Source organism: Triticum dicoccoides, unplaced genomic scaffold (genome assembly GCF_002162155.2).
Source record: "Triticum dicoccoides isolate Atlit2015 ecotype Zavitan unplaced genomic scaffold, WEW_v2.0 scaffold21853, whole genome shotgun sequence".
Lineage (NCBI taxonomy): Eukaryota > Viridiplantae > Streptophyta > Magnoliopsida > Poales > Poaceae > Triticum > Triticum dicoccoides.
In genome coordinates this window covers 68,977-82,662 of record NW_021241105.1, presented here as the reverse complement: position 1 = coordinate 82,662, position 13,686 = coordinate 68,977, and the positions used below count along the sequence as shown (strand labels likewise).

General features: G+C 39.9%; 1 protein-coding gene across 1 annotated transcript; it reads right to left on the bottom strand.

Annotated features, from left to right (window-relative positions):
* Positions 1-3,956: 3,956 nt before the first annotated feature.
* Positions 3,957-8,785, bottom strand: LOC119345243 ((E)-beta-caryophyllene synthase-like). Its single transcript, XM_037615394.1, has 8 exons — positions 8,454-8,785; positions 7,067-7,181; positions 6,002-6,263; positions 5,469-5,832; positions 5,144-5,362; positions 4,889-5,024; positions 4,361-4,612; positions 3,957-4,247 (listed from the first exon to the last, which is right to left on the bottom strand). Exons 1-8 carry the CDS (start codon positions 8,783-8,785, stop codon positions 3,957-3,959), a joined length of 1,971 nt encoding a protein of 656 aa, XP_037471291.1.
* Positions 8,786-13,686: the final 4,901 nt, after the last annotated feature.

Genomic DNA, 13,686 nt, shown 5'->3' with positions numbered 1-13,686 from the left:
CTGCAGAGACGATATACAACAACCAGTCACATGTCATGCAATCATCCCTGCCCCTTTAGGGGAGTACATTCAACGGCGTGCTCCAGCAAGCAGGCGCCGCTCAGCTGAGTTGATTCAAGTCTGCTGGTGTACTTGTTACAGAGTTTTTACTTCACCGGGCCTTGTTACCTCACCTCACATGACAAGGAGTGGCCAAAGCAGCAGCAGGATGTACTCCAGGGCTCTCAGGTAGATCCCGGGTGGGTTTTATACCCATTACAACAAGTGAAAGGTAATCTTAACTTTAACAACAGCGAAGTAAAGCAGGTGAGCAAGGAGGAAACAGTAAAAGGTAAACTCAAATGGCGACAGCTCCACTCTTCAGAGCTCATTGGATGCGCGATCAAGGGTGGCCTTGTGTCGTAACTTTGTGAGGAGCGGTAAGTTGCCGTTAGATGAAGACAGGACGGTCAAACGATGAGCCCGGCCGGTTTGGTGCCAACCGACCGCTGGGTGTCGATTTCTTCAGAACATGATGCAGTCTGATTCCTGACAAGGAGGGAGTTGTGTAAGTAATTGGCATGGTTCTGCCAGCAAGGGTTCAAAATATTTTGTGCCACGCTAATACTGAAGGCGAACAGTATGAACGTGAATGATGTACTCATCGCGGCAACTTCCAAGTAACATCTCAATGCTTCAGATAGCTTCAGGCGACGCTGCTTCTAGCCTAGGCAGTGTTTCTGCTTCTTCCTTAGCGTGGCTTCAGATATTCCGCGGCCTGGTTTAAGTTGATCCATCACCCTCCTTGGCAGCTGATTCTGAAATGTTTTCAAGTCACTGAACTGAATGAGAACAACACTAACCATCGTATAGCATGCACAGTATGAAGGTGCACCAAAATCCATCTGAGATGGGACAATCTTAATATCAGTAGCTTGACCTGAAGTCTAATTTATTCCATACTGATGTCCTACTGCTATTTTGATTGTGACACCCAAAATAGGGAAGTAGACTGCCACGTCTTGACAAATGGCAATAACCCCAATTTAAATGCAAGATATGAAGAAGCCTATACGATTGAACAAACACCTGCACAGAGAACCAAAAAAATAGTGATCACAGGTTTTGTTGGTAATTACATCTAGAAAAAAAAGACTTGCAGAAGGCTTTGGCTGTTAATAATGTCGATTTTATCGACTTGTGGAATGACTAGGGGCGTTGAGAAACAAATCTGAAATACTTTCACTACCGTATTTAACGGAAGGGGCGCATGAATCTTACCCATGACGGCAATGGCACCCGAAGCGTCAGTGGTGGGCCGGTTCACGTTGGCCTATGGCCGCCCGATAGGGAAATTGGGCCCAAGCCGGCCCGAGGGCGATCTCACCTTGAAAGGGAGGTAGCGGCAATATAGAAAGATAAACGGGCCCGTGCTACGGTCGAGGGGTTATAGAAGACGAGGGAGGCCATGTTCATCGGAAAGGGAGGCCAACGAAGGTCTTGAAGCTAAGATGCCTGCGACCTCTGCCACGCTCGGGGGATACTGATGGGGCCATGACCCAGGGGTGGCTAACCAAGCTGGACCAGGTGAAGACATGGGCGGCCCACCAAGTGGCGTGACTGGTTGTGATTGATGGCATCATGGTCAACATCAAGAATTTGGCTTCTTTTTTGTTTTTCAGTTTCATTTCCTTTTTCTGTCTTTCTGTTCCTTCTTCTTCTTTCTTCTCTTTTTTTCTGTTTCCTTTTTCCGTTTTTTGTTTCTTTTGAAAATTGTTTGGAAAGTTCAAAATTTGTTCGTGTTTCAAAAAAATTTCAAAAGTAAAAAAATGTTCGTGTTTTAGTTTTTTTCATAAATTATGAAAATGTTCGCATTTTTCAAAAAATTGCTTGTGCATTTCAGAAAATATCCTTTTTTCATAAAAAATATTTGGGATGTTTATTTTCAAATTTTGACACATATTAAAAAAATGTCCACAATTTCCAAAAATTGTTCATATTTTCATTTTTCCAGGAGTTTCAATATATGTTCCATTTAACAAAATTATTCACAAGTTAAAGAAACCGTGTTTGCAATTTTTGTTGAATAATTTCAAAATATGTTCACGTTTAAAAATTTTGTTTTGTAATTTGGAAAAATATTCCCATTTGAAACAATTGTTCATGATTGTCAGAAAATGTTCTCCTTTTCAAAATTTGATTACAATTTTAAAAATATAATCTGTTTCACAAATATGTTCCCATTCGCAAAATTTGTTCACAATTTCAGGAAATGTTTTGTGTTTTAGAAAATGCACTCTTTCTAAAAAAAATCCTCAAATTTATAAAAAAATGTTCATAATTTTTGTAGGAATTTCAAAAAATGTTAATAGTTTCAATTGTTTTTGTATTTTAAAGAAATGTCCCCATGTTTGGAAAAAAAGTTCGAGTTAAGAAATATGTTCTTCTACTACAAATAATGTTCAGATATTTTCAAAAATATTTCGAAATTCTAAATTTTCTTCACATTTTCCAAAATTTCGTTCATGTTTTCTAAAATCTTTTTAAACAATTGAAAAATCTGCGTGCATCAGTAAATAGGACGCTAGATCAAATATCACGTTATAGTGAAAAAGGGTTCACTCTGTCAATTGTCAACGTCGTCCATAAGGCTTTGGCTAGCAGCACGTGATCGTAATTGTGAGGTCGCGAGCTCGATCATGGCAGTCGCGTTTCTTTTTTGCGAGTTCCCCCGTGATAGATGGGCCGGCCCAGTCGGAGAAAGTCCTGTGCGTGAGGCCGCCTGTTTGCCGCAGTTAGCGGCCTATAGGAGCTCCCGCTCCACTAACTCTTCCTCCATGAAGATGCTTCTCGACATGGGCCAAATATTTTTCTAAACAATAAACGGATCATACATGACAAATGTTGATGCAAACCAACTAGAATAAAATAAGATTATATTTTTATTATAAGATTTTTCAGATTTTTATGGGATTAATTTTTGCGGGGGAAAAAAGCTAGAAAATCTGATAACAAAAACATAGTCTGTCCATGATTAAACTGATAAAATAGGTATGGTCCATGATTCTGGGTTAACAAATAGGAGGGATTGATTGGTATTTATTTGCTTCTGGACCTTGAATTTATTTTTGATTATTGGGTGGCCAAAGATGTCTGACTGATATTCGTTTTTACCATAAAAACAACTTATTAATGGACCGTGAACTTATTAATATTGACCTGGTTTATTGTGTGACCAAAGATTGGTTTAACGAAACCAGAAGGAGATGAAAAAACAAAACAAAAATCAATGTAGAGTGGGAGGTCGGACGAAGGGGTGGTGGGCGAAAAACTGAGTAAAAGATGAAACCTTAGGTTCTTTTTATGTAGTATATATAGATTTTTTTCTATTTTTTCATTGAACCTTTTGGAACCTTATACTCTTGTATGGCTTGGTGTGATAGATTCATCTATAAAGTGGGGCATATATAAGTATATAGCACCACAGTAATTTTCGCACAGTAAGGAGGAATTCCCCTTCCGCTTCACAATGGTAGTAGCTTTAGGTTAGCTTTAAGCTAAAGTTTTTGAAATATGTGCATACATATTTCTGAAAATTACTACAGCAACTACTACTATGACCGTAGTTCGTATTTCCTTCCCAAACTGTAACACCGAAGAGATATTCTTGAACTAGGAAATGGTTTCCAATTGGCACTTGTTTAAACAATACCTTCAAGAAACCCACCTCTATCTCGTTAGCACGTGCCGCCAACCCGAGTTTTATGTTTGAGTGTTCCTTTTTATTTTAAGCAATATAGTAATTGTTAAGACTTTACAAGCATTGCATTGGATCAAGGACCAATGCATGTATTTGGTACATAGCGGTGCAATGATCGGATACAAACACTACATATAACAATATATAGTGTACGATGTACAATCTGTATAGGTAAATGACTGTCATAACTCCACCATTATTTATAAGTTTGAATTCTTCAAACATCAATCGGGAGAATGTATAGAGAGTCCAAAGTATCTTTGAGCAACTCGGAGGTGGTGTATGCATCTTCACGCTTGTACATGAAATCCATCGTCCTTGCGAGATTGACTGCTCTTGACAAGACTGCGAATGGACGAGCCGTCGGCTGCATGAATCCTTCATTGATATCCATCCATGCTTCTTCAACTATCTGGTTAAGCCCTTCGTTTGCCTGCTGCACTGTGCACCCATTCTCCTTTATGTAGGTCTGCACAGTAGATACCACGTGCTGCGAAGCTTGTTCCCGCTTCATTAACAGAAAAGGAAACAAAATTATTACATATGTTTTTTCCCCATGGAAACATAATATATTTTCACAGTGCAAAGATATATATTACATCTATATGATAATCTTATTACCTCATGGGATGTAATGTCGTTCATAACACGGCCGATTATGCATACGGCTCTGATGATTCTTGGGTATGTCCAAGTCCATTGTACAGTCTCACTGGGCGTGACATCTCCCATTAATAGGAATGCAAGGTTTGATATGTGCATACATCCGCTGCTACGAACAGATATTTGTAGGTGCTCTTCAAGGTTAGATGGGACGTATTGTTGATCACGCCATTTTACTTCAGCATTATAGCCATTTGCAGTGTCGATAATCTACATAAATATGCACACAAAAATGTGAAGTGCAAAGTATCCTGTATAATTGCCATTAGTTACCTAGAAAATAAATCCTGAAAATATTTTTGATTTGAACATGGAATCAAAGAACATTGACTCATACTTCTATATTTCCTGGCAACATACTAGATTTTAAATTAGTAATATTGCTTTTCACATAAATAGCTAAACAATTAACTGTGGAATACCTATATTACTTCTATATCTCAAAACTGTTTTGTATTAAATGAAGTTAAGACGATAAATACATACCAGTTCTTTAACCAACTCAGCATGCTTATTTTTCTGAAGTTTCAAGTCCTCTTCAATGCAGTTTATGGTGGAAACGGTGCCCTTGTAGAACGGCCTCATGTATGTTGGGACTTGCTCAGCTGCATGCTCGTCCCACCTGCGTTTTAAGGCAAATTATAGTACAGATATTTTGAACAGATGGTGTGCATAAAAATAGTAGAAGCTTGCAAGTGAGCACAATAAATGGGCTGAATAGGTGTTAAGGACAAAGGAAACCTGTCAATTGCTGAAGTAAACATCGTGCTTTCTTGTGCGGGGCTATAGTTGTCATAGAAGTCATCAAAAACCGACACAAGGGTAATCAACTTTGTAAGCACGGTTCTTGGATATGAATAATGGGGCTCAAAGAAAACTCCCATCATCCAAAAGTGCATCTCAACCATTCGATCACGTGCCCAGGGTAGGTGGGTTTTTATATCAAATCCATTCCACCATCTGTAAATCGACACATACAAAAGGGGACAAATCATTTAATTTGTTAAGAATATACGACGTGTTAATAATAAATGAGTTAATTCACATAAATATAGCAGAGCCTTACAGGGTAAGATCTTTAAGCTCGTCACAGTACAAACTTTGCACGATATTGTAGTCCAGCTTTGCAAACTCCAATATGGTCTTGTTTCGTGTGTGCTTTTTCTCATATGTTGAGATGTAGCGCTTTGCTTCAATTCGGTGAAGCCTCCTGAAAAGGGGAGTTTCTAGGGTGTATTGCACTTCTTGTGCCAATGCCGGATCCAACTGGTTCACCATATATTTTAGGAGCTGCTTTGTCGAAGTCATAAGATCATCAAGTATTTTTTCTCCATGGGTTCTCAGATGTGCAGCGTTGTAGAGAACCAACAAAGTTATAGCATCAGTGCTCCCAATAATTCTGTTCCCGTCAACAAACATGGTAAACACATCTGCATAATTATACCAAAATGTTAAAGCAACTAAAAAATATATTACTAGTAAAATGGAAATAGTACAGCTATATTTTCAATTGTATATTCAGTAGAATGGAAATAATACAGCTATAATTGCTTGTATAACATCATGTTCTGTAACGTCCACCCAAACATGTTCACGTACCAGAAGAGACAGGGTAGCCATGTTTCCTAAGCAGGTAAAACCGCAAGGCAGCTGTATAAAGGTCATGAATTTCATGCTTGTCACCATATATATCACGCAGCAATTCATCAATCTCCTGTCGGTAGTGATAGTCCACCCCAATACGCTGCAGTGTGTCAACAAGCTCCAGCTTTTGAGGTAGATCAGTGGAGCTCATGGTGTTTAGTATGATTTTCAGCACCTCTTGCTTAATATCTTCTGCCCTGTCTTCCATTGATAAATACTGCAAGACATGTTGATTGATGACATGACAAGCTCTTAGTCACACTTAGTTCATAGGACGTTAAGAAATTAACTAAGTGGCCCATGAATATGCATGGGCGCCACCTTCAAGGTTTGTTTTAAATTATTTTAGCCATTACAAAATTGTCGTCACCAATTTTATATCTTTGAATAATCAGTTATGTGACCATAAAATCTATGTGGAAAAATGATTTAGAATTATTTTTTCTCATATGATTTATTTTAGTTCCTATGGAAGTCCATGAGAAATAATAAAAGAAAAGAGTGGTGACAGAACATTGACAGAAAATTAAGTTTCCTCCGTATGTAATTGTACCCCACTGTAAGATGTAGGACAAAGTCTCATAATAATGCATAAGGAATGCCAAACCCATGACATTGACATGATAAACAAGAACAAAAAGATTGATATGACACAAAACAACAAATAATTTCAAAAATTCTAAGAAAAGGAAGAAAACATGTTTATTGACTAGCAGCGTGCAAAATTTCATGATGACATGAGATTCGTGGTGCTCTGAAAAGTAAAACAAAATTGATGCTCTGAAATGCTTCTATAATAGCCTTCTTAGAGCGCATGTTTGTTTGCAAAAGAAATATTATTTAAAAACTGATTACTATTTATTATGAATTTACTTTTCACTTATGTGCTTGTGAGCCGGGGAGCCAAAGCGCCCTCTTAAATTAATTGTTGATAGCTTCACACTAAAGTTTTTTTCAGGTGGCGGAGGGAGTAATTGCTTATATATAGTATTATGGAATGAATACGGTAGAAACCCGTACCTGCGATGGGGTGCATGGCTTGAAGGTCAGGAAGTAGTCACCCCATGGGCTGGCACGATAAGGCCGTGGCTTGTGCATGTCGTCCAGTGGCAGAGAAGGAACGTAGTCGCAGCAGCTGGTTGCCATTTGCACAACAAGGACCGAGTGAATCGACTTCTACTCATGACTTGCTTTATATAGAAGAAGGAACGTATAGTACAGCGGCTCAGGGCTGGAAGCAGCCTAGACTGTTGATTAGTATACCAACCGCTTCCAAACCAGGTAGAAATTAGAACAGATCAACGCTCCCAGTAATATCCTTTAGTTGTTTATTTTATTTTATTGACTTTTACGTGAATCTAAGAACTGCCTAACCATGGAGTACTGTATATTCAGTAAGATTATTTGCGTCGATTTTTTTAAATGGAGAAAAAAGATTTTCCTAATTCACCAATTAAGGTGTTTAACAGATGCCAAACAGACAATGGTTTTCACCCGGAACCCAGGCATGGAGCTTACGTGTTCTAGGGTGTTGTGTGGCGGTGTTCTCAGGTCTTCCTGTGATATCTTTCGGTTTCGTACTCTCTAGCGGTGTTTCCCGTTTATACCGGGACCGGCTTTGTAAGAGGGTCACCTCACCATCTTGTATCGTTCGGCTGTGTACTTTGTGTGGTTGTTGCTTTATATATAAAGTGGGGCGAAAGCATGTTTCGAGAACAGAGGCCAAACAAAATAAACTAGCTCTTTTAGGTGACTGGAGAGTTACGAAATGTAATTTCGTGTAACTCCCCACAGTTTACTTCGCTGGTCAAACCCCCGCATCTGGCGCCATACACTGCCTAAATATACAGATTACTAGCTAATTTTAAGGGAAAATGGCCATAGTCCAGTACATAATCAGAAGAATAGTGTCTGAAGAGTTACGAAATGTAATTTCGTGTAACTCCCCCACAGTTTACTTCGCTGGTCAAACCCCCGCATCTGGCGCCATACACTGCCTAAATATATAGATTACTGTCTAATTTTAAGGGAAAATGGCCATAGTCCAGTACATAATCAGAAGAATAGTGTCTGAATCTCCTACTACAACTGTTTTTCAGAACACAAAGGTTCTGAAACCATCAACTTGCAAGTCATATTCTAATGAAATTTACCATGTTCAGCATTACCTGCTGACTCTAATCACTACCTACTGACTCTAATCACTGTAATCAAAAGTACTAAGAAGGTGGAAATATATCTACTGACTCTAATCACTATAATCAAAATCACAGAGAAGGGGGAAATATACCTATGCACTCTGGCTCCTTCTGTTGACCTCATCCACCTGCCGCTGGGACGGCCTAAGCTTGCCAAAGCAGCCGCCGAACCGGCGCTGTATGAGAACCAGGGATGCCTCGGCGGTCACCTGCCTCTTGGACACCCACCGGTCCACCATCGCACGCTGCATGATGAGGCGGCGGCCTCCTCAACCTTCACGGGGCCACCTATGACCTTTCTCGCTGCCTCCTCCGTAATGCCACGTCCGTCAAACCGGAGCAGGGTGCTCTTCCTCTTCCTCTGGATGGCTACCACAACCGTGCACTCGATCTTGCTCTTGGCGGTGAGGTACCACGACCGCATCAAATGTCGGTCCTCGAGCCCCCGGGACCACTCCGCCGCCGCAACCGCCGGGGTCATCGGCTCCGCCTCCTCGCCCCAGCGGCCACCCTCGCCGACCCCCTTTGTCGCCGGGGTCATAGGCGGCCCCGCCCTGCTTCTTCAAACAGATAGGGGAACAGTAGAGGAGCCACCCAGATCTGTCGGGCTAGACAGCGAGGGTGCACACAGAACATGTATCAGCCTTGACTAACATTGGACGGATCTACCAGTTCAGAAAATGACTAGCGCCACCATAATTTTGTAATGGTCTCACCATTATTTGTAGTTTCATGTAATACTAGTCTCGTAACTCCTCATTACTCTTATTTCTCCACCGTTTGATCAAAGTGGATGGACGGTCCCTAAAATCGCCAACCACTGTAACAATTGTATAAACTAGTACCTTGGGAATACTGAACAACGTCATACAACCAACATTTTTTGTTGTCACGAACTATTTGTTGTTGAGGGTAGTGTTGATCTTTTGCCTGAAATATCTTACATATAGAAAAAGTAACCATCCTGCTGGCGTCGAGATTCATGCACACGAGATGATCTTGATCAAATGTCTATCGGTGTCGACTGTTGATATTTCTTTGTCGAATGAACTGTAATCACTAGTAATAAAACTACCCTGGACACAAATTTACAACATCAAATATATGTTACATATAAAGTACATACCGGTGAAGTAGTTGTTGACCGGAGACATCATTTAACCGATCAAATATTGTTTGCATACCAAGACATAGTGAGAACCATATGACAGGAAGCTAGATTCAACCCTAATTCCCCCGCAAAATAAAGATTCAACCCTAATTTATACTTAGATCTACACTTTTCTTTCAGCTGGGCGGCCTAACTGAGTAACATATTGGCTAGCAGCTAGCTAGCCTATTCGCTCATTTAAAGCAAGCTCTAAACTAGATTTAAGTTTGTAAGTACATGAATAATTAAGAATTAGCCAGAGAGTTTTTTTGCCACACAAACAGGACAACACCCATCCAATACCCATCAGTGCTCAGTTTCTGTTTACAACCGTAATGTAGAACATGGAAAATCTTGAATACATTCCAAACAATGATGTGTTGGCCAATTAGCAGAAAACAGTGTGTCTGCTCCTTGCCCCAGCTTCCCTAATTAGCCGTCACTATATTATACATTCTAAGACTGCTAACAGCAGCCCCTATGTCATATATTGTAAAACGTTTGTTCTGAGGGTTACCAACCAGAGAGTCACTGTCATGAGGTGGTTAATAGCCGCCCCTATGTTACATATTATAGACCATGTGTTCTGAGGGTTGCTAAACAGGGAGCCATTATGTTATATGTTATAAGGCGGCTAATAGCCGCCCCTAGGTTATATGGTATACTGCAGCTACTAGCCGCGACTATGTTATATATTATAGAATATGTCTTCTGAGGTTATCAACCAGGGAGCAAATTCATACTCGTAGTGGCTCCACTGATAGCATCTTCATCTATTGATCATTTCTTGTTTGACCAGATTTGAGAGAAATTTTATGCTAAAGTTACTTCCTGGGTTTGTTGGGAGAGATTTTAGCTACCCTATAGGGGTGATCACAGAGTTGTTTTCTTGCGGTATGGTGTGGCAACAAGTTGGTAGGCTCTTTGAAATATCATGATTAAGTTGATATTTCACAAGTGTTACATCATCTGACTGATGTTGTTCCTATGAAACAAAAATGGTTTGTTTCATTGGATCACAGTACTCAACAACTCTTTGAATGTTTCGTGAGGTGATGTAAGCATGTGTTGAGGCATTTGAAGCGCAGGAAACTTAGTTTTTGCCTAGTGTAAAACTATTTGCCAATTGTTTTTCCAGGGGTACCCGACAAAGATGCTAGTTACCATACAAAAAACACTCGGCAAATAACAGAGAAACGTATATCTTTGTCTTTGCCGAGATCTAACAAAAATAAACTTCCAACCGCACTCCTCGGCTACACTGGAATAAGGCACTTCGGAATCACAAGGTACGAGCTTGGCAAATAGGTAGCCACTTGTCCAACATTGGCACACTTGACAGAGCCGTTGTTGAGGGCCTGTTTGCTGAGTTCCCTTGGTTAGGTATGATATTCTCTTGGAGATGTTCTTTGGTTATCTGGTTTTTTTTGTTGGATATGATACTGATGTGGGATCTTCTTGGGACTTATGGGTGTATTTATGCCCTGATGGGGAGTGTGTGTCATTCCCTTTTGCATAGTTGGGTGGTGTAGTTCTTTTTGCCCTTGGATGTAGCCCTAGAGAGAGAAGTCACATTTTTTGTGGTATCTTGTAAACCTGGTGTCCCAAGTAAACAAAGAAATATTGTTTTTTGTGGAGGGTTTTATTAATTTAAAGTCGGGCACTTTGTCTGCCTTTCATCTACAAATTATAGCGAGATAAAGAACACAAATAGGTTCTTGTACCTTGTTGGCAATTCATCTTAATCACCAAAAATTTAAGAACTTTCAATTATGCATGTCCACGGTCATTAATAGCAGTCCGCTGAATCACCCTGACCATTCATATCAAAGAAAACTGCAGTTAGAAGCCGTCACACACCAGCACATCACATGGCAGACATGTTGTAGTCCCTCCTTCCCACAATATTAGGTAGACTTGACTTTGCACGGTCTTTGATGCATAATTTTGACCACCAATATCGATAAAAGTATATGGATTGAACATGTATAAATGGCATCGTCGTATTTGTTTTCGAAAATAATTTTATTTCATATGTTTAATGCTATGGTTAGATTTATTCTTAACACTTTTCTCGTAGTTGCGGATGCTTGCGAGGGGGTTAATGATAAGTAGGAGGTTTGTTCAAGTAAGAACAACACCTAAGCACCGGTCCACCCACATATCAAATTATCAAAGTAGCGAACACGAATCAAATCAACATGATGAAAGTGACTAGATGAAATTCCCTTGTACCCTCAAGAACACTTTGCTTATCATAAGAGACTCTTTTGGCTTGTCCTTTGCCTCAAAAGGATTGGGCTACCTTGCTGCACTTTTGTTACTGTTACCATTACTTGCTCGTTACAAATTATCTTGCTAAAAACTACCTGTTACTTATAATTTCAGTGCTTGCAGAGAATACCTTGCTGAAAACCACTTGTCCTTTCCTTCTGCTCCTCGTTGGGTTCGACACTCTTACTTATCGAAAGGACTACGATTGATCCCCTATACTTGTGGGTCATCAAGGCTCTTTTTTGGCGTTGTTGTCGGGGAGTGAAGCGCTCTTGGTAAGTGGTAACCGGTAAGGAAAAATTATTACTACCTGCTGAAATTTATTGTCACTTTTTACTATGGAGAACACTCCTTTGAGGGGTTTGTTCGGGGTATATTCACCTTGACTGGAACCACAATTAGTTACCCCTCAACCTACTGCACCTACTAAAAATATTGGTTATAAAATTCCTTCGGGTATGATAGAACAACTGCTAGCTAATCCTTATGCAGGAGATGGAACCGAACATCCTGATATGCACTTGATATATGTGGATGAAATTTATGGATTATTTGAGCTTGCAGGTTTACCCGGAGATGAAGCTAAGAAGAAGGTTTTCCCTGTATCTTTGAAGGGAAAAGCATTGGCATGGTATATGCTATGCGATGATATTGGATCTTGAAATTGGAATCGACTGAATATTTATTCTATGCATCTAGTTCATCGTGATCGGAATTATATATAATTTTTGGTCTCGTGAAGGAGAAAGTATCGCTCTAGATTGGGGGAGGCTTAAGTCAATGTTATATTCACGCCTCAATCATGAGCTCTCAAGAGGAATTATTATTCAGAATTTTTATGCTCGGCTTTCTCATGATGATCAATCCATGCTTGATACTTCTTGTACTGGTTCCTTTATGAAGAAGACTATTGAATTCAGGTGGGATCTTTTAGAAAGAATTAAATGCAACTCTGAAAATTGGGAACTCGACAAAGGTAAGGAGTCAGGTATTAAGCTTAAGTATGATTGTGTTAAATCTTTTATGAACACTGATACTTTCACTACTAGGAAAAGGGCTATAGCTAATATGGATATTAATGGCAGTGGCGCACCATGTGTAGGTACGCCATTAGAGTCCATATCACTAATGGCGCACCACACCCACGGTGCGCCACTACTAACAATTTTTTTATTCTTCCAAAACTACTAATGGCGCACCAGGTCATAGTGCGCCATTACTAGTTTTAACTAGTAATGGCGCACCACACACTCTGTGCGCCACTACTAACAAATTTTTTTTACTTTTTTTCAAAACTAGTAATGGCGCACCAGTGGATAGTGCGCCACTACAAACATTTACAGCAAATGCACCCCCCCCGGACCACCTTTTCAGTTTCAAAAAAAATAAAAGAAAATGATAGAAATGTCAAAAAAATAAAAGAAAATAAGATTCCCATGTGATATGTGGTCTAGTTATTAGCAAAATTTACTAACATGAATTTTCGACTTTTTTGCAAAATCTCTCAAGAATTTGTAAAATGGGCATAACTTTTGCATACGAACTCCGATGAAAAAGTTTTTTATATGAAAAATCATCTACTCGAAAAGTTATATCCGAATTCAACCAGTTACGGGGCTTTCAAGATCTGGAGAGGCAAAAAAATTCAAAAAAAATTCAAACTCAGTAATGGCGCACCTGCCCATGGTGCGCCATTACTATCTTCCCGCCTTCGAAATTCAAACTATGTCAAAAAAATAAAAAAAAGTTAGTAATGGCGCACCTGCCTAAGGTGCGCCATTACTATTTTCCCGCCTTCAAAATTAAAAATAAATCAAAAAAATAGTAATGGCGCACCTGCCCATGGTGCGCCATTACTATGCCGTATATATGGCTGGGCGGGGTCCTCTCCTTACCTCTTCATTTTTCTCCTCCACTCCATCTCCTCCTCTCCTCCACTCCATCTCCCCTCCTCTCCTCCACCATACTCCCCTCCTCCTCTCCGGCGACCTCCTCCTCCTCCTCCTCTCTGGTGACCT

Bases quoted from the DNA above. Each gene is read 5' to 3' on its own strand.
- LOC119345243 (XM_037615394.1), bottom strand. From the start codon at position 8,785: ATGACCCCGGCGACAAAGGGGGTCGGCGAGGGTGGCCGCTGGGGCGAG. The intron at 5,833-6,001 runs GTACGTGAACAT...ATAATTATGCAG, and splicing joins TGGCTACCCTGTCTCTTCTG to ATGTGTTTACCATGTTTGTT. The intron at 4,613-4,888 runs GTATGTATTTAT...ATATTTATGTAG, and splicing joins CTGAGTTGGTTAAAGAACTG to ATTATCGACACTGCAAATGG.